General features: G+C 25.6%; 1 protein-coding gene across 1 annotated transcript in view; it reads left to right on the top strand.

Moving 5' to 3' along the window:
- The first annotated feature begins 551 nt into the window (after positions 1 to 551).
- LOC112593233 (nuclear receptor-binding protein homolog) overlaps positions 552 to 22279 on the top strand; it is a 46726-nt gene continuing 24998 nt past the window's right edge. Inside the window, exon 1 of the mRNA XM_025337626.1 lies at positions 552 to 1492. Within this exon, the coding sequence (XP_025193411.1) occupies positions 1328 to 1492 (165 nt within the window). The 5' untranslated portion in view covers positions 552 to 1327. The remainder of the gene's footprint in view (positions 1493 to 22279) is intronic.

Raw genomic sequence — 22279 nt, 5'->3', positions numbered from 1 at the left:
GTAATGATTAATAATAAATCTTTGGGTTTCTATGATAATATGATATACCTTGCACATAATCTAAACTCTTAAGAGTTAAAATCGAAATATTATGATACATAATCCGCAGTAGTATTATAAAAATACAATATTATACCAGTCCAGGAGGAATGTTTAGCGCCATCTCTGTGCGGTGACTTGAATTGTCTATACGTAAATGTCTTTGATGTAATTCGCAATGAAACCGCGGTAGTACAGGCACAACCAGAGAATAGCTACCGTGGTCGTAGGCGGTAGCTCAGCGGAACGGTCGGTGGTGGTGATAACTTAACAGCTGATTATGGAACACGAAATTTAAATTATTTTGTGATAAGGCGCTCCTCGGCGTGGCGACTACACGGTTATGACGATAATCGTTATCTGCACAGAGAACGCCCACACGGCGACGGCATGATTACGTTGTACGTATCGTGCGGTGAGTGGAGGGAACGAGGGCTGGTTCGTGTTCGGTCGTCTATCGTTCGGCCGTTGCCGCCGTCACCGCCGACACCGATGTTCAGCAGCGGCGCAGATGCATCGTATTCGTCAGTCTCGGTCGTCTCGCTATCGCGTTTTTCCGCTAGCCGTCCTGACGTGTCGTGTACTTCCGTCAGTAGATCATTTGCGTCCGGCCCGTTGTCACAGTTTATTCGCACGCCGCACCGCATTTGCGTTTTGTGCGCGCGCGCCCCCGTCTGCTCTAAAGTTTTAAATCTGATGGATATACATATATTTTACTGCAAGCTGTTGTCCAACTGTGTGTGCGCGCCTGCTGGTGGTTTGTTCGTTTTGCGCGCGCGCGTACTGCGTTAAAATCGTATACTATCTATAATATTATAGTTATTATTATTACTATTATTATTTTATATCGCTCGAGGAGTGTATGCGCTAGTGCGTTTATCCAGTGCGCGCCGACAAAATTCACTTTTTTCGTTTCCCTCCCTTCCCCCGTTTTGATTTGCCGCATTGTAGCGGGTTCAATCGCGCCTCTGTAGTGAAAATACGATGCAGTCGGTCGATTGGTGTGGCCCACAGTAGTGGTAAATCCCTCGGAAAATCTCTATCCACCCAACAATCTTCTAGGATACGGTAAGAGTCTGCCAAATTAATACAGTTGTGGTTCTGCTGCCCATCCATCGAACGTCCACTGCACTTGGCCACGTATCGATCGCGCGTCAGCCGAACAACGACGGTAATGCCGCCGCCGAACTCCTATATTCGTCCGGGTGTGACCGCTGTAACTGTTACGGTTGTGCGTGGAGTGAGAACAACAGTCACGGTCGCGGCGGCAGATTAAGCTTGCTGAGCGATGCCGGCCAGTGGCCGTGGACCGGACCCGACGGCTGCCGCGGTAGCAGCAGCAACAGCCGTCGCGGTCAAGAAGACTTCGCTGGAGAGCGGTGACGATTCGGAAGAGGAAAGCGAAATCCTGGAGGAGAGCCCCTGTGGACGGTGGCTGAAAAGACGTGAAGTGGTGAGTGTTTTAAATTTTTCTAAACGGTTTTCGATTAATTTAAAGTTGTTGGCGATCGGTATCGTTTAGTTGTTATACTAGTGGTGACAAAGGAGTTGTTGACGTAATGATGTCTAGATGATGCTTTTTATTATTATTATGATTATTAAAATGACCATCGTCCAAACGGTCTTGACTGTCGTCGACAATCACTATTTGTAATGAGCCGCTATAATAGGTAGCAGTAGGTAGTCATCGCCGTCGATCGCTGTTGTAAATCGCTGATAAGCGATTGCGTGATAAGCCGGTTTTTTTTAAGCATGCGTTCTAAATCAAACCGTATCCAACTGCCACTGCCGCCACTACCACCACCATTGACTGCCACTAGTAGACGGCAACGTCCGCACACGACTAAATTATATTGTCATTACTCATTACTCACTATTTTATAATTGCCGGCACATTGTGTTATTATTTTCGTTTAAATATAATAATAAACCGTACCTTTACAATAATTATTAATAATATAATATGTATATTATAATTTATTTTATTGACCATTGACCCAACAGTAATGATTGTCAACTATTGTCTCGGTCGATTCCAAATCGTTGGTTAGCTTGCTCTGTGTGATCGGTACGACAGTTCATAATATTTTTTGATTCCCAGTCCGACAAACTATCGTTTTGTTATTGTGACTGCTGACTAAATACTGTATCAACTATCAATTTTAACAATTAACAGTTAATTAAGGAATATTTGAATCGATGTTACGACCAAGAGGTACAATATCGTGCATGTTAGAACCATGGGGAACAGTAGATTATTTAAACTGTAGCTATGTAGGTACCTAAAATCAATAATTCGAGTTTACTATAATATGAAAAAAATACTATTTGCCTATTATTTAGATAACGATTTATGTAAAAACTAAAACTCATTATGTACACGATTGTCTAATTTATTGTGTGTTAATTTTAAACACGTGTGATAAATACCTAAACCTAATAAACTTAAATCACTTATCTAATACTATCTCAATATAAAAACGATAGTTTAGGTATCTCTAATACTAAAATAGTTATAAATTTGTATTTTAGAAATTTAAAATGTGTTCATACTGCATCCTGTGAGGATGATATTAATTATTATTCATGTATAATCGCTAGAATATTATTTTTTTATTTTACGATATTTTTGATACTTACCTTAGTCAAACTCATATACGGTAATAAGACACGTATAAAGATGTTTTGAAAAGTATTTTATCTAATTAATTAGTTATTTGAACATAATGAGTCAACATGAATTTTTGAAAATGAACATTTGTTTTAAGATGTGCTGTATGTACCTAGTTTAGTATAATAACTTCAACTATAAAAAAAAAATATTAATTAATTAAAAGTCATTCTCTGTTTAAATTTATGTGTTGATGTAACGAAAAAACGGGTAAATGTTGAATTTATCATAGGTACTTAATTTGTAATTAGAATCAACATATTATGAAATCATACATATTTGTCATTAAACTTTAACCATGACATATTCAGATCAACTTTTGTAAGTAGGTCCAAAGAATGAACTTTTAGAGACCTTATTCACTTACCTCTCGACTTACCCGTTGTAAGAGATTAAAATAGGTTGAACATAAATAATATCGTTCAAATTTATTTTAAATGCATTTCGGTTGCTACAGCTTAATACATTTGATATTGATATGCATTAATTTTATGCATGTGTGATTTCAAATAATTTCCTATTTGTTCATTTTAAATATAAATTATAATTTATGTATATTATTTTAGGTATAATAATTATCTGTTATAAGGTCTACCTCAAGGAATTAATTCATTTATTGATATTAATGTTTAATTTTAGAGTCTGAAATCTGATTGTTTGCAAAGTGAACTTTGTCCTAAGATTAAACTAATTTAGGTAGGTAATTATCGGTACATTATTAGTTATCAGTAATATATTAGGTATTATGTCCTTGACTTACAGCCGAGCTTACAACTTACAAGACTGAGGTATACAAAATATTAAAAATGTATATTATTAGTATTAATCAAAAATTTGAAATCGATTTCCATGCATTAATATTATTTTATTTCTTAATTTCTTTTCCTTATAGTAAGTGATCTATGTAAAGTTAAGTAAGGTACATAGATGCTTTTTTTTACTATTTAGATAAAAAAATATCCAAAAACATAACATTTAAAGTATCAGTCGTTGTCTTAAATAGAAATGTTGAAGAATACACTGAAGTAATAGCACATAGCACATTTACTTATAACATTAAGAACAATACAAAATTTGTATCAATTCCTTCCTAAATTTTTTTAAGTTCTTATACATTATACATATTCAGTTAAATAAGATACTTGTATAAAATCAATACATCGCAGCTTTCAAGTATTCTCAGAAATTATATAACTCATTACTTATAGATACTACTATGTTAAAATTGTTTTTATCCAAAAGAAAAACAATTACCTCAATAAATATCAATTAGATTCAATTTGTATTTTAGGTAAGTAAATTCTCGAAATATTTAGATTCTATGTTAAAATTATAGGAATAGAATTATTATATGCAATACATACTGTATTACTTTAAATTATACACATAGATCGCGCGTTACCCGTGTCGTAAAGCACTCCTTATTGATGCATTTTACTGGTTTTTTATTTAATGTATTTTTCCTTGCACAAATTTCTGTGTAGGTAAGTATTTAAAAATTAAATGTAATTTCTCTAATATCTTGACGGATCTTCTAAAAGTAATTTTCTTTGTGTACTTGCGCATATTATTATAGGTAGGTACAATAATCATTAAACCGTTGTTGTTGATAGATGATAGACTCTGGATAGGGCCAATTATATTGTGTTTGTCAGTATATATACACTGTGCGTGTTAACAACTCACTTTTACAAATATTGATGGTTAAAAATGTAACGTATTGGTTCTCTTTCTTTTAAAATTTAAATTCTGTGTTTATAAAATATTTTGTCTACCTACGATATCACATTTAAAAATTAAGTTTATTACAAGAACTGGTTAACTTATACTAAATACTAATATTTCTATATATTACTAAAAATGTTATAGAACTTGTGAATATACTAACAAAAAATTCATTTGTAGCTTATATTTTATAAAATATTTTTGGTTGATGGCCAACCCTCTATCCCTTCCCTATCATTACTCTAGTTGGCGTTCGGGCATTACATTCCCTATTACAATCCATTAATTTAGACGAAAACAACTATTTTTAATGTCCGGCATTTGGAATTCAGGAATTCAAGATTAACTAGACGATACTGTTGACCGATCAAGCTATTAAGGTATATAGTTCAAAACAAATAAATATCAAATATGCCTAAGTATTTCTTTTTTACGTCCTGTTATAAATTGGGGAGTACATAGCTGTTTAAATCGTATTGAATAGGAATTAACTAAATTTACCCCAACAAACTTCTTTTCGTTATAACTTAATGTTTTTACCCTCTTTTACATATATATGCAGTAAAATTTACTTGAAAGTTAAAATGTATTATAATTTATCTATCGATATATATATATATATATATATTTGAAATTTTATTATATGTATGAAAAACATAATACTATTATAATTTTAGATTAGTAGAAATCAGAAGCTACAATTGTCATGCTTATATTTATTTCGAAAAAGGTTTATTTTGTTTTAATATACCAGTGGCTAGTTAATATAATTCAAACTAAATTAAAATTGGCAATGGTTCACATATTTATCCGGAATTTTATCTTAATAATATTAATTTTGTTTTCTTTAACGGACGTCAGTTTAATTCTAAAGTACACAAAAATTTTCGATAAATACTGTAAAAAAATATGTAAATAATATATATTAAAATGATACATTACATATTTTAAATCTTTAATCAATATATTTTTTTTTTCCAATAAATGACCCGTTAATATTAAGGTTAAATGAGTATTATTAAATATATTTATTTAAGTTGAATCTTATGAAGTGGAAATAAATTAATCAATTATTTGATTAATAAATAATCAGGTTCTTGAATTATTGTATTTTTATAACTATAGTTCATTAAAATATTAAACTATTAAGTAAACTTATTATAAAAATGTACAGTAATACTCGTAATTATTACAAAATATAATACACTGTATTTAATATGAATACAAAATAAGATATATTTATGAAAAATATACTTCTAAATAGTTAAGTACATGTATTAATTACTCCTATATCTACTTTAAAGTTTAAACACATATTTGTAAGTTATTATTTGTAAGACATTACATAGATAATTAAAATGTTTTTACCAGCATTTTAACTAACATGGAATTTATATTTCGTAAATCAGTAATTAGTATAATAAATAAAATAATGTATAAATATCCTCAGTACATTTACAAGTGATGAATAATTTTATTTTATTTTAAAACTGTTTTCTATTTTGTACAATATACTTTCCAAAATTAAACATCAAATATTTTAATATCAATTATATTAATAACGTTATATTATTACGAACGGTGTAATTACTAATTGTATGTTTGTTAGAAGTTTTAATTTTCACGAAATTGGTGGACATCGCTTTACATAACATGTCTATTATTAATAATACCTCATTGGATTACATATTTTATATATTTGACCTTGGTTTTATATGTGGTACCATTTGCTTTTTGGTACCGGAATTGTAAAATTTAATTAATTTTACTTATTCAAATTCTACAAAATGAGAAATTATTATGAATATTTTTTTGAAGCGTGTTTAAATATCATAACAGGTTTACAACTATAGTTAATTAAATGCCGAAAACAGTTTATAAATTGTAATTTTCTTTCATGATTCAGCTTAATAAATATCGAGTCCGATTTTTTTCACTTTAAAAACTTTTTAGTAAACACTTTTAAAAATAACAAACGGTGTTCAGTCACTATAATCTTGCAACTATTACCAAAAAAAAAAAAATTAAAATTCTATCATTTTGAGTTACTTTACCACTAATCATTATCAATATTGAAAGATTAATATATCTACTTATAAAGTTACCACCTTTTCAAAGTGGATGCTGAGTCATAAAAAAAACAATGGTTATCACGTTATTAGACTAATGAACTTAATTCGTAACTTAATATTATCAAATATTTAGTTAATCTAGTATTTTATTACTATCGTGTTGGTGTTGGTACTAGTTTATATAATAATACTTATATAATTGTGTGTCGTTTGATATATTTTTTATATTGCAAAATCCATCATAGTTTCCATGCTTTTACCACATTGATTTACTTAAAGTTTTTTAGTGTTTTGATCAGATATATCAGCTAATAATATTTTTACTATGAAATTAGTAATTTTATTTTAATGAATTACTTTAAAAAAATACTAAGTATAGGACTAAACATCTAAATACTTCTCAATAAGTAATTTTAGCACTATAACAGAGGTAGATACTAATCAAAAATGTATAATTTATTTATAATAAATGTATAATTAGATCTATTAAAATATTTTTTTGTAAGATGTTTTTATGTTAAAATAGCCAACTAACAATAAAATTTGAACGCATTATATTTTGAGCGGTCAACGAGAATGCTCGTGTGTACTAAGTAAAATTATCCATGCTTAATATCATTGAATTTCAGTAAAAAAAAAAAAAAAAATTGAAATTTAATGAAGTAAAATCGACTCTTGACAACCCAAAAGTTTTAAATAAAATATTTTGGATTGACCTTCTAAAATTTAAGCAATTGACATAGTAGAGCTGTTAAACTCATTAATACCATAAACGGATGAATTGAAATGCCCTTAGCCTAATCATGGGACGTAATTTGAATCACAAATTATTTTGACATTGGCTTCCTGGAGTATGGGCTCATCAAATTTCGTCAGAATGTGATAAAACTGCTTTGGTATAACAATCATAACCTTGTTTATCATATTAAATGTATAATATGGTTACGTTATATTAACGAAGACTGCAATGTACGTAGGCACCACCAGTTATGAGTTATAACTTATAACCTCCGGATTGTGTAGTGGAAAAATTGATTACTTAAACCATATTGATATCCTTCTGGTGGTAGTACGTATTTCCAAAGCTTCTTGTTATTCTTAGTATCACATTACTGTCTACATTTCTTATATTATATTTTTTCTTTACCTTAGTTTTTTTTCTTTTAGCACGTATGCGATTTAATTAATCTATAAATTTTACCATTTTCAAATTTTCAAATTTGCTTATTACAAATATAATACCGCAAACTAGAATTAAACTAATAAAATATTTAAGTATTTATGTGTTTATAAAATAGGCTTGAGATATATAGATAAGAATATGATATATGAACCCTCGTATCAATTTAATTTATAGTTAGCGCATTTTCGCCCATTTGTTCTTACTTTAATTAATGAAGTTCTAATGCGATTATATCAAGGACACGCCTTTATTGTTATTTTTTTATTTTAACTTGAAATTTATTATTCATAACTTTATAAGTAAACTTTTTTATTTTAATAGACATAGTCGTAGTGTCTTAGTCTTATACACTGGTTTTGATAGAACTTTATATCCTGAACTAAATTTGACCATCCGATTTAATATAATTAAGTAATTTTTAGTCATATTTTACTAGGTAGTTGTTAGTTATTACTTGTTGATTATTATATTATATACATTATACATATTTACAATAATATAGTATTCACATAGTGCGTACTAGAGATTTGATGAATTGTGAATTCATGCATACTTTCTTTATTACCTTAAAGTTGATGGGTAACTTTTATTATAATTTGTACTTATTTATAAACGATTAAAAAAAGTATTTTGTATTATTATGGTTAATTAATATGTTTCTTATGGATAAATAAAAATAATAATTTTATAATGTGAAATCCTGTTTGTATATGTATACCTATTATTTCATAATTATCACAAAACTGACATCGAAAAAGTAGGTCTGGTGAATTTTTAAAGTTAATGCCGGTGTTCAAGGACGCCGAGGAAACCAATCAACCTAGAACAAAGGACTATTATGTTAATACTGATAGTATTTTTGTTTAATAAATAAATTAAATTTCTATAAAAAACATTGCATTTAGCATTTAATTAAACAACATTAAGTAGATAGTTACTCTATCAAACATTAAATCCATCGTTATAATTTAACGTTTTTATGTTTGATGACACTAAAATATTGAATAGGGTTGAAAATACCTTATAGGCGTTGTGTGCATATACACTAAACTACATTTATTATAATATGTTAGTTAATTATGCTACTTTTATAATTGAGTATGCGTTTACACGGTTCAGTTAAAAATTCTTATGTATACATTCAATTTCAATTTAAAATAGAAGTAAATATATCTTGGTATTTTAAGAATATCATAATAATATAAATCGATATGTAACTGATATAACTTATGAATAAATTTATTGTTGTTTAAACTGTCTAGCGAGAGTATACGCTGCGGACCGATGAAAATCGACTCTTTTGCTCATCATCCCTACGTGACATTCTGTATTCATAGTAAAATCCATCTTGATGGTAGGTGGTCGTTTGGGGTGCGTTCAGAATCGGCGTATTTGTTCACTGGACTGAGAGCTAGTATACTTTGTTCAGCTTATGTAGTTGTTAATTAGAGTTATTCAGCTGCTTTATAATTTATAATTGCCACAACATCTAAAAATTATGGAAAACCTAGATAATGCAGTGAATATTATAATTGTCTAGGAATTCGTATAAATTTGATCTGACTTAAAAAAGTTTTTTTTTTTGAAACTAAAAAAAAAAAAATGGTTACTAATTACTAATTTATAGTTTTTAGAATCAGTGTACTTCAAAAATTAACATATTATTGTTAACTATTATGTATTTATCGTAAATATGATTTAATAGAAAAAATGTAATTTATTTATTCTTATTGAGTATCTGTTGAAATTTAAATGATAATTACCTATTTGTTTAATATTTTATTAATAAATTTGACAGCCGTTTAGTCAGGTTGAAAATTTATTTTAAAATGTATCTGTACTTGTAGAGATATTTATATTTTTTTTTTAAATATGTATGAAATTTAAAAAATAATGGCCAGAAAAACTCTGAAAAGTCAGTGAATTGTTAATCTTATTAATTTTTAAGATTGTGGCTGTTTCTATGTTTTTGATCTCGCCCATCAATTTAATTTATGTTTTAATGTTTAAATATTGAACTTCAATATCTTAGTTATATAATATAATATAATATTATTATATATCCGAGTTGATAATACAAAGAAAATAATTGAATTTAAATTATTTTTATTTTTGTAAAATTATAATTAATATTTATTTAAATATCTATATTTTCAATATTATTACATTCTTTTCTAAATAAACAATTTTGGACTCCGATTTTGAAATATTTCAGATTATACACACCGTAAAAAAGGTAGAGATCTCTGGTTTATACATCATAATTTATATTATGAAAACCAAACATATAATCTACTCAAAAATAACTTTACTGAGCATGAAGTATTTTATATTGGAAATTATGACATATTTTGTACTTTGTGTCATTTATGCTATAAAATATAAATTTTATTCAGTTGAATTCTCTTGGTCCTATAGGCCAAACAATTTTTCACACTATAATATGATGATCTGATATTATGCATACGGATCAAATGCAGATGTTAAATTTTGTTATTATAATGTAGTATATTGTATAGTGATTTGACGCACCCAATCGAGTTAACGGATATACGCATTGAGATTTGACCTTGAACAAAAGGTATTATTTTGTATAATTTCATTCATAAACACTAAAACTAATACGGTTAAATGTGACTTGAAACCAACTTAAATAAGTAAATTATACATTTATTTGATTCAACGCCATTTATATTATTTGTTGTTTAAACTTTAAACTGATCTGCAGTTATTAAATTAATGCAATATAGATTAAACTAGAAAATTATCAATTGTTTTATGATTACAAATTAAATCAAAAATACACATTACTAGATATGATTTTTAGTTTAACTAACCTAATATTTACTATAGTAAATAATTACTGGTTTAATTATTTATTATGGTAATATTCAAATTGATCGTCTTCTTATAAGATACAATGCCCGCATGTGTTGAGTCCGTTTTACAAAAGTAAATTTTAACAATTTTGTGTTATTAGCTCTAATATTAGAATTATACTCTCTGTTTAAATATAATAATTTTATCTGGGACATCTTGTATGCTTTTTTTTTAAAGTTTTATGTGGAAACATAAAACACGAAAGCATTAATTACTTTTAATACAACAATTTATTTTTTATGAGTTATAAATTATTAAATTATATAAATTTAATCGGAAGAATTTTGTCGTTATTCTTTTTATATAATTATCTATTATCTATGTTTATACATAAATTAAATATATATTTTTTAACATTCTTCTAATTATTTATTACTATTGTCCATTAATTATTTTTAGCTAACAATTAATGTGTCCAATATCAATGAGAAAATTATTTAATGTTTAACATAATGTTAAACTAGAATGTTATTTATTTCGAACAGCGATATTAAGATTGAGTTTATTGCATACAATAAAATTTCCGTTGTCTTCTGCAAGGATGTGAATTGGCATATTGATAGACGTAAACATTTTTATTTTTTAGAAAATAATGTGTACTTTAAAACTTTATGTAGTGTCTATTTTTAGACAAAAGAATTATACAACTTGTTGTTGTACAATAAACGTGTGGGCCTAAGGATAATCGTTGTAAGTAGGCAGTAAGTTATGTGGATTATCCTTAGATACATTCTCGACGTCTACGTGACTCATCCAATGTTAACCAGTTTTGTATTTTTATAAAAAAAACCGGCAAGTATGTGTTGTGAATATTTGTTTCGAATTTATTTAACTAAATAATAAAATTATAGTGTAAATAAAAATACATCTAAAAAATAATAAAATTAAAATCAAATTATTGTTTTTAAATTATCAAAAGATTCAGATAATATCGTTTAAGTATAATATAATAAATAATTCTTAGCGTCACACCTATCAATATTTTGCTTTTAATCATAATTTCTAGTATTACGTATTTTTCTTCGAATATATTTATATAACTATTCATTCATTTGATTCTAATACTAAAAAATAACATTGGAGTAACTAGTAACTTGTAAATATAGTAGTATTAGAGTGAAATATATTTTGTTTTTCTTAATCTTAAACGTTTGATGATTCTTTATATTTTAAAGATTTTGGCTTCCATGTACCTATTTATAAATATTATGTTTTTATGGATTTGAAAAATTCCTTTAACCACCAAAATAAATCAATACAAATAGTATTTTATTGTATCCTTGCCAATGTACTGAAATATTTATGGTACTTAATAACGTTTAAAAATTTTAAATATTAGAGATACATATTATCATCCAATATAATCTGTAACTGGTCGATTTACCGTTAGCTTTTTATTTGTATATGTTTTTAAATGAATGATATATTATTTTAAATTTAATAAGCCTGATTTTAAGTTGGAATTTAGCTTGGTCAGATGAACAAAGTAAAATTATTCTTAAAATCCGTATTATATAGTTATAGAAACAATTTTTAAGAATTGACAAAAAAAAAAAAAAAAAATCATCTACAGTTTAATAATTAAAAAAAAAAAGATTATGTATGTGGTCATTTGAGCTTTGCCAATATATTTTATAAAAATTATAAACGTGACAATTGCCATATCGTATGAATGTATGTCCATATACGTCCAACATAATACCACATTCATTTTATATCCTTAAAACCAGATAATTTATACGGCCTGTGTACAGTTTGGTCATGCCTATAATATGCCATAATAATTTTGTTGTTTCATAAATTAATTTAGTCATAATAAGTAATTTATTTTTTACAATTTTAAGACTAATTGTCTAGTTGGCTTAGCCTTTTCCTTAGGTATAGATAACATTCATATTATATATTGCTATCTGTACAAATTTTATCGTGTTTATATTACCATTGTGTTATGAGTTATTACTTATATACTTATATTAAAGTCAAAAGGTCAATGATATGATAAATAAATGCCTATTACACGAAAAAATTTTGTTTCATTTAATTCTTCATACTATATAATATTATGTTGTGATATAACATACTTCATATTATTATATTATTTTGTATTATTTAGCTTGTCTCAAGTTTATTGTTATAAATTATAATAATAATATGTATATTCATTATTTTTTTTAAATATTTATGTATAACATTTTCCCTTTATTCTAATTAATTTAGTAATTACTTTTAACTTTTAACACTTGATGAATCTCACAAAAACGTAATAGGTATTGTAATATCCCAATAAAATCTAAACTAACATGTCTCAATTTGGAGTTTAAATCAAATATTTTTGTATTTTTCGTTATAATTTAACTGTGAGTTATTTTAAATCTCATATTATTATTTATCAGGTATAATTTTCTTTTAAAATTAAAAATTAAGTTATAAGTTATAACTATCAAAAAATCATTAAACAATTATAAGTATAATTTTGTTAAGCGATGGATAAAATTTGTGGAAAATTTGATGTAAAGATAGATGTGTTTGACGTGTTAATTTAAATGATTAGTTACCATTAAACAGTTACCACGTACCTATATAATATAATTAATACAATTACTATTTATTATAGTATTTTTAAATTTTTTTTTTTTATTTGTAAATACATTGTATATTATTATTTATGATAAATTTTATACTATAAACGTATTATATTATATTACAATATAAAAAATTATTTAATGAATGAACATAGTTATTAGTTATTACTTATGACTTTTAATGGTACGTAACAAACTTCGTGTACTAGTTAACTATAAATAGTATTACTGTTGAAACGTATTTTAAGAATCAGCAAAATTATGTTTTATTATAATTTATCATAATAGTACCTACAAGTAATTTATATAATATCAAATATATCATATTATCATCATTCATCATTTAAAGTGTATTAATATGTATATAATCATTAAAATCGCTAACTAATTTGGAATTTATATTATTGTTTTAAACTTAGTCTTTTATGGTACAATTATTGATAGCTGCAACCGTATTTATTAAATAAACGATTCTTTGTTTGCACTAATAAATTCTTTGTATTTGAACACATTTGAATCTATACTCAGTTTACCGTCTGAAATGTTTCGGTCCGGCTACTGTTTTCTAATTTTATTCTCTAAATTATACGTAACAGTTATGTATGAATGTCTGTGTATAAAAATACACCGAAGTAATAACGTCTGTGCTTTGGGTCATCTATAGTAACTGGGAATTGTTTTGCGTTTTCATTGGTGTTTTAGTTCGTTAAAAATTTTTATTTTCCTTACTTTATCGTAAAATTGGATGAAAAAAAAAACTACGTTGTATATATTTGATATTTTGGGTCCATTGCATGTTAAAATAACGCGTGAACCTACATATTGTGACTATAGCAGCGTGAGAGGTGCGAGACTGCCTATTGGTATATAATGTAGAACATAAAGCCAAGTACTCATGTCCAATACGGTTATAATATGGCTTAATACAACAATAATGATAGTAAACCATCACAAACTGTAAGCCATGTAAAGCTTATTAACATTATAATCATTATAATATTATCCATTTAATTATTGGTTATTATCGACATCATTGTAGAAAACGAATGTTCGAAAATATAGCTATTACCGTTATATTTTGCAAGTTACGAGATTTATATCTTGTAAAAGATACAAGACACGATGATAATTATGATTATATGATATAGTCAATAAAAGTATTTTAATATAACATAACAATTATATTACAAAATTTACAAACCAATTAGGTTTGTTTCATTGTTTGCATAGGCACGGGTGTTTGTAATATAATAAAGTATATATTATATTATTATATATAATTTAATGAAGCGATCGTAAGTGTATTTAATGAAAAAATATTTAAATACATACGTATTTGCAAAAAAATATACTTTGCGTGTAAAAAAACAATTTTTTCATGAGATTACCACATATGATAAATTAAGACTAAAATTTGAAATTATAAATGCATCTGTTGTACAACAATTAGGTAGTAGGTACTGGCAATTCAAGTTTTTAAACTTTAGTGTTTTGTTAAGTTGTAAATTCTAATCACTGAATACAGTTTCAAACAATGTTATCTATAGATAACTACACGTGATATATTTATGGATATTTTACATCATTATTATAATGTTAATTATCGAAATTATTACAATTAGTTTTAACTTTTTTATGTGAACCAAAAAGTTTTGTTTTTGGATATAACTCAACTATAAAACTTTAAAGAAACTTTGTACATTTACAGCCCTTTAAATTTATAGTTATATATTTTTTTAGAGTATTATAAGAAAGAATATATCACGTATATAGTAGGTATGCTTTTTAACTAATATATTTTTATTTTTTTAATGCGTACTTAATGTAATTATAAATTTATTTAACACTATAAATTTTGATATCGCATTTATGCTCAATGAATTTATAACTATTAACCGTCTACAAATTGATTAAAACATTTAAAATTACATACAACATTTACTGCAGTTTATATTATGTTTCTTAACTTAAATGTCGACCAATATAAAAATATATTTGTGTGTAAATATTCACCATTAAATTTATCTGAGTTTTGTCCATTTCCAACTGTGGTTTTTAAATTTATAAAAAACTTTTAAAGTTCAATTGATGTTCAATTGCAAATTTAAAGACAGCTGATTTAAACAATTAATATTTTTAGATTCGGATGCAGTTTTAATATTATATAACTATAACTACCGATAAAATTGTATGAAATGACCTAAATAAGATTTATAGAAAAAAAAGATATGGAATTATACCTTTAAGGATATGCTAAGAAACCTGTTGATTAAATTTTGGAAATTTGCCATCATAAATGCTATGCCAACTAACTATTTTAACATAGCTAATCATTATGTAAAATTTTCATTTCTAATGAACACAAAATTATCATCTTTATCGTATTCTAATTACATATGTATACTCTAGAATTAATATAGATTTAATTAATCATTATAATTTAGCTGTTAGAAGTTTTTAGTGTATAGTAATGCTTTGCATAAAATAAATTCTTTCTTTAGTCTAATATTTTACATTTTTATATGATTTCATCTTTCATTATGAAACGTGCAATGGTTATCGTTAAATAGTGCAGTCTTACTTAAATCGACTTTAAGTTATTAATTTGTATAAACATATTATATATTATTATATCTCATACAACCTAAATCAAAAAATTAAAATATTTTCATTTTTACATAAATCGTGAGTGTAAATCGGATACGCGCGCGCGCGTGTAATTGTGTGTGCGCGCGCGCGCACGAGTTATGTTATGTCTGTTTATGTGGTGCCAGCTGTTTCCGATCATTGGGAAATGGCTGGCGACGCGACGGCGGGGTCAATGGACGCCACCCCTATCGAGTTCTTTAAATTTTGATGACAATCGTGTTATGAGTATTCAAGTGAACCGGATGAATACGCTACTCTTAACTCCTCTAAAAAATTGAAGTCGTTATTTAAAAATTCCAATAATCAATAATGTAATTTTATGATATTATACGGGTGGTATACAATAATAATTTTAAAAATTACATAAACTACGTATTATTTACTCATACTAAGTGGTTGATTGAATAAAATAAAATTGGGTGAGTGTTTAAGATCTTCTTGGTTAAATGATTGTAAAATACTAATATTTTTAAATATTTTCAATTTATTTACTATTTTAAACGAATGACTCATGAGTAATACAACTATATTGTTCAATTTTTTGTTTAATCATTTTATATTGACAGGTATTAAAATTAATATATTTAAATCGAGATTATATTTTTTTTAAGAAAAAACTAAAAAGTAATTTTATACCTAAGCATGGTAATTAACCATTATCTATTAAACAAACATTAACTACTTCTTCACTATAATATACTTATGTGTACCTATTGTACTTTAGGTGTTTAAAAATGAGCTAGTGATACATTTTTGTTTGGATCAATTTTTTTATTGTGAAATGCTTACGTGATTTATATTTTTTATTTAAATAAATTGCTTTTGTTATATGCTGTAATATAGGGTTGTTGCAACTACGCCTAAAACGCATCATGTCTATAATAACGGTTTATTCTATTGTTCAATTTTGTTTTCAATGCATACTCGTTGTTCATCAGAACTGTAACTGGTAGACATTGAAAATTGATTAGTGATTTATTCACACGGCACATGTGATGGAACTGAGAGTAAATATCTAACTTAATGATTGACGTAACAAGTAATAATTTAAAATATTTTAAACACATTTATTATATTTAAATATTTCGTTAGTATTCAATTTTTGTCATGAAAGTAATAATTTTCATAATTATAGGTTTCTATAATTTAGTACGTTATATTAATATTTAAAACAGACAACCTTAATTTTTAAAACATTTTTAATAATTTATTAATTCAGAAATTGTAGATAATATTATGTCACGAGGTCGTCAGGAAAACCATTAGGAAATATCAAAGATAATTTAAGGTCGTAAAATTTCTCTCGTCTGAACACGTTTTTATGAATAATGTTTAATATTTTATATGTTTTTAGAATTATGTTAAAAATATATAACACATATTAAACACAATATCAGAATTAAATGAAGAATATTCGAAAAAAAAACAAAACAAATGCTTAGTGATGATTAAACAAAACCAGACTAATATTTAAAAGTTTTAAATAGTTATATTGACAGGCACAGACGTTTATAATAGAAACAGCTGCGCGTTAGTCTTTCGCCTTCTTTAACAATGATACATCATTTTTATTTTATTATTTTAAATGGTTCTTTAAATGTTTATAAATCATTATCAATCAAAGTATTATTAAATAAATTAATATGCTTATAAAGATATACATTTTCCCAATATTGAACTTTCTATTATACACATTTCGACGAAAAACAATATGTACGTAATATTATTATAGTACATGTATATTTTATTTATTATATACCATAAAATACCCTTCAATTGGACATCAAAAATAAAGGTTTATAATTAATTATATTTTATATAAATTTATTATTTATTAATCTGAACTCAATTTCCCTCAATCTCTTTTTCTAGGAGAAATACACTTTACAGTATAATAATTCTGATAAGTGATAACTGATAACCAATTGCATTTAAATTTTAACAATTGATTTTTACTCTAAAATGCTTTCGTCTTTAAATGATAAAAGTATTTAATAAACATATATTTTCTTGGTTGCAATTATATATTAAATCAAGTAACTATTCAAATTATATTTTTATTAAAAACGCAGTTTATGATTTACTTGTATGCGTGTAATACGTATGTACACATTCTAAATGTTCTTATCAAATTAAAAATTGTTGATTAAGTTTAAAAATAATATTTGATGGTAATTTTATTCTAAGTGCAATGTAAAATACTATAAAATTAATGTAAAAACAAAGATAAAAACGTATACCTACCTAAGTACAGCGTTGGTTCCCCAAAATTGTACCTCTCGAAATGAGATTTATTTCTTTAGTTCGGTACAAGTAATACAACTCTGTATTTAATGTGAAGATCAATTTCGTTTTAATCAAAATCACTTGTCAATTAAATATTTTCATTTGAAATGTATGGAATTTAATCTTATTTCAATGTCACTGTTGTCTCGTAATAGTGTAATACCTATTACAATAGTATAATAGAGTATAGACATAAGTACCTATTACCATTTTTTGAATTGCCTTATTATTTTGTTATTTTAATATCGTAATTTCTCTAGATCAATACCAAGTAGAGTAGAAATACATTATTATTATAGTATACATTGCACTTTTTTTTTACTTAATAGTTTTTTTTATGTCATGTTGACTATTAAATAAACGTGTTTATTTATAATAGACAGATATTAAAAAGTGGAATTTATCTTTGTCTTTTAATGTATTATGTTGGAGTCATTAAGCCCGCTATAATGTTTGTGTGTGTGTGTGTGTGTGTGTGTGTGAATTAAGGTTAAACGTGATACTAATAAAAAGTAATATATTTATAAATTACAAAATTACCATACAAGTTTCTGTTAACAATCGAATAGTTTTAAACTAACAAAAGTAATAATTATAAAAATGCTTGTGAAAGGTTAAAATACATTTTTCATATAGGTAAAGGAATTCTAATTTATAGTAAGTATTTCGTATATTATTATTAAAAAGTTCTTCCCAGCAATGCCTTATTAGTTATAAATTTGGAAATTGATTCTAGTAAATTACATTTTATTATAGGTACCATGATTGGTTATTGTAATGTATCTGGATAACATCATATCGTATAAATGTATAATTAATATAGTTAAAAATTACCACTGAGATTTTAATATTAGAATAATTTAACTATACATCTGTAATTGTAACCTATTTCGATATAGGTTAACGCATGCTCTTGTTATACATTCTTCATTATTTCAATTTTTTTTTATTTATTACCTAAATAAAAATAATATACCTTCGGGTTTTTTTTTAAAAAACTATTTTTTTTTAAGTATGAAATCTTTCACAATTTTTAAAATAATATTTCCAAGGAAACAACATTATCTAGCATTATCTATAGGCTATAGCTAATATAAATTAGTGTAATAATTCTTTCAAATCGTTGATACCTAGTTATGTTTCTATTTTTTATCTATATATTTATTAAATATTTTAATTTTACTTAAAAATTAAAATAAAAAAATGGCTTGTTCATCTGTATTGTTTTTTTTTTTTTAACTTAAAGCTATTTTTCACAATTACTTGAATTGAACTAAATGAAAATTTTCAATATAATTCCAAGTAAATTGGAAGTATTTTTTCTATACGTTAATTATTGTTAAGTGTATTGTATGATAAGAATCAATATCTTATGCTTGTATAATACAGCTTACTATTTTTTGGCTTTGGCATAATAATAAAACAACATTAGCTAGAAATGAAAGATATAGATTTGGTGCAATAAAAAACCCAGAAAATTATATATATGAAATGAAGTTATCAAAATATTAATAAATAGAAAAATAGTAGTTGCACTTAGGCCATTTGTGATAACGGATTGGAAGATACCTGCATATAGTTACATAAAATGTAATTAAAATTATTTGAAAAGCTCATATCACTGTCAGATTAGGTTTATGCAGTAAATTTAATCTGACCCGGTTATAATTAAGGCTCGGGGTTTATTTATATCAATTTGCTATAATATTATGTACATTTTAATTAATTCATTCATTATTAATTTTAAACAAAGAAAATGTTCTATTATAGGTGTTCTGAACACCGTGTTCATATTACCTAAATAATTTATAAGTAACAAGTGTCATATAATCATAAATATTTTCAGAACAAAAAGACAATTAGTATAATATCCCAAATTGACTTTATGTATTTTGTGAACTATCAATATTATAAACATTTTTATTTTCAAACTATACTTTTTATGAATAATATAATGATAGTATAATTTGATTTATTGTAATGGACCTTCGACATTATAAGAATAGAATAAATATAAAAATAATGCTAATGTATTACATTATAGTAGGCATTGAAATAACACAATTAAGTATACAGTTTTTAATTTTTACATTTATTAAAACATTTGTTTTTGTCGTTAAATTTTTACTTTGGTATCAACGCGTTTGGTTTTGATTATAATTATAGTTATATAATTTGTATTGAGATTAACAATTAATGCGTCGACTGGATTGTAAATGGACTGCTGATGAAAGATTTTTGTTGGTACCTATAAGTATACTTCATAGTATCTATCTACCTCCAAATTTATTATAAAATTATAGTATGATGTAGCTTTAAGTAATTCTAGATAATTATTTACGATGTATTTTGTTTAATTTAGGCATGCATTGTATAGTTTAGATAGCTTAGTTTTTCTCAGCTCCTCAGCTTATTAATCCTAATTAATAATTATGTTTTCCACGTGCAATTGTGCTTTTTCAATATATATTAATTTAATTTGTATTTTATAATTTACATAAACAAGATTTTTAAATAAAATCTGGTAGTTTTATTTCCAATCAACAATATGAGTATTTTATTCTATTATAATAATAGTTGTTTTAATTTCTGAATATCGATATTGTGTACAAGACAACAAGTAGAAAAAAAAATCGAAATGCATTAATAATTGCATGTCGTTTCACTGTTTATGCATGCTTTTTTATTTTTCTATTCCGTCAATGTCTATGTAAAGTTGCTATATGCGTGATAATTTTTTGTAAACTTAATTTGAAGCTCTTCAGTTCTTCGGCTTGTTGTATGTACTTAATATCACTATTATCCAAATTCGACATTAACATATTCCAATATCGCACCTGTCGATGACTATAATAGTATATTTTTTTTTCGTTATAACTTATAATTATCCAATATTCCGACAGATAACTATTTTCGCGAATAAAAATTAAGACTCGAATATTGTATATATTTTAAATACTTAATGGGTACTTTGCTTGATTCTAGGGAAATTCTCAATAATTTCTAATCGCTAACTAAGAATGAAACCGGTTCATCTGAACGACTTCTATATAGCGGTATTTATAGTCGGTTGTTAGAGTTGAGACTCGATCAACAAGTACTAGGTTTAATTGGGGCAAGATGGACTACCTTAAAAAATATTTTGACCAGCTCATCATATTTTGTGTTTATTAATTAATTATATGCAACTAATGATACTACGATAATCTTATAAATAATAATGAAATGGTTTTGTGTTTTTTAGTTGAAACATGAAACAACATAACGAGTAATATATTGATTGGTGTCAATTAACCGTAATTTTAATTTCATGGAACGTTTTGTATCCAATCATTTAGGTCCCAAAATATTTTTGCATAGTAACAAAAGGTTTTTTAAATACTTTATTTATTACTGATATTATTAGAATTATAATCATGGCACTATGGCAAGAGTGTTAAGTGTACATTTTAGAATTAATAATTGATACATTCAAACTCAAATTGAGAATTAAAATTTAAACACAATTATACATTTAATAAAATAAATTTAAACACTTTAAATATGCAATTCAATAAGTATTATAAAAATAATAAAATCTTCTTTACTAAAAAATGATATCATGTAATATTATGAATAAATAATCTTTATTAAGTACTGACATTTTTTTAATTTTTTATTTTAAAATACTTAAAGCTAAGTCATCAAAATAAAATACACTTTTACAATTAACAAATTGAAATATTTGTCACTGCTTATTAAAAATTTGTACGATTTGTTGTTTAATTTAAAATAATGTATACATAATATGTTAAATAGTGGGTACCTCAATACACTTTTTTTTATGTGTCAACATTTTGATTACATAACCCACGCCTAATAAATTCCCTTTAGTTAAAAAAAAAAACATGATGAATTTTAAATATTATTTTAATGTATGTGTATATTGTGTATACTGTAGGTACATAGTATTTTTTAAATTAAGTAAACAAAGTATAGCAGACTTAATCATCAACATACTTAATAGTTCAGTATGATAAAGAATATTATAACAATTTACTTGTGTCTTAACATACTTAACCATCATTAAATGATAACATAGTTGTTACATCTATCAATTCAATAGTTATAATATCAAACCATAAATGTGTTCATTATAATATTATAATTTATATAAGAGGTAGAAAATGTGAAAAAATATTGAAAGAATTCG

This window comes from Melanaphis sacchari, unplaced genomic scaffold (assembly GCF_002803265.2).
Source record: "Melanaphis sacchari strain LSU unplaced genomic scaffold, SCAv2.0 Contig0_pilon_pilon, whole genome shotgun sequence".
Classification (NCBI taxonomy): domain Eukaryota; kingdom Metazoa; phylum Arthropoda; class Insecta; order Hemiptera; family Aphididae; genus Melanaphis; species Melanaphis sacchari.
This window is presented reverse-complemented; position numbering and strand designations above follow the sequence as displayed.